Raw genomic sequence first — 635 nt, 5'->3', positions numbered from 1 at the left:
CCCACACTCCCGGGTGTGGTGGCCACCCGGCATGCTGCCGTGGTGGTTGCAGACGGCGTACAGGTCATAGAGGGAGTCACGGGGGCAGCTCGGGGGCAGGCAGAGGGGGGTCTGCCAGGGCGCCCAGCGCCCCAACAGCTGCCCGCCGGCCTGGCCCCGCTGTGCCACGTGAGGGGCCATGTCGAGACCCCGCAGAGGGAACCTCACCAGCGTGGTGAGTTTGTGCCGGTGCTCAGCCACCTGGTGTAGAGCTGGAAGCACTCGTCCAGCGTGCAGCTGTGCTGCTGCCGGTGTGCTTGCTGCTGCAGCCGCACGCTCTCCGCGTCCTCCACCACCTCCTCCTGGATGTTGCCAAAAAGGCTGCGCAGGGCAAAGGGGATGCACGTGACACCGGGGTGGTCACTGAGGGTGACCTGGGTGCTGGGGTAGCTGTCCACCCTGGGTGCAAGGGACTCACCGCTCTTTGGTGCTCAAGTCCCACTCCACCGTCAGCTTCACGTGGGGAGGGCCACCCGCCCCACTCAGCTGCAGCGCTCTGGGGGCGAGGACAAGGTGAGAGGTCCCCCAAAACCCGCCATCCCCTTGGGGCCACCTCCTTGCCAGCCCACGGTGGCAGGTGGGGATGGGGATGGCCA

General features: G+C 68.0%; 1 protein-coding gene across 1 annotated transcript in view; it reads right to left on the bottom strand.

Moving 5' to 3' along the window:
- The window catches only part of USP43 (ubiquitin specific peptidase 43), a 14,391-nt gene that overhangs the window by 3,515 nt on the left and 10,241 nt on the right, over nucleotides 1-635 (bottom strand). Inside the window, 3 exon segments of the mRNA XM_035893358.1 lie at nucleotides 6-245; nucleotides 248-360; nucleotides 458-535. Of these exon segments, the coding sequence (XP_035749251.1) occupies nucleotides 6-245; nucleotides 248-360; nucleotides 458-535 (431 nt within the window).

The sequence above is a fragment of the Egretta garzetta genome, unplaced genomic scaffold (assembly GCF_000687185.1).
Source record: "Egretta garzetta isolate BGI_Z169 unplaced genomic scaffold, ASM68718v1 scaffold34, whole genome shotgun sequence".
NCBI classification, from domain to species: domain Eukaryota; kingdom Metazoa; phylum Chordata; class Aves; order Pelecaniformes; family Ardeidae; genus Egretta; species Egretta garzetta.
The sequence above is the reverse complement of the archived record's forward strand: the minus strand, read 5'-3'. Positions and strand labels throughout refer to the sequence as shown.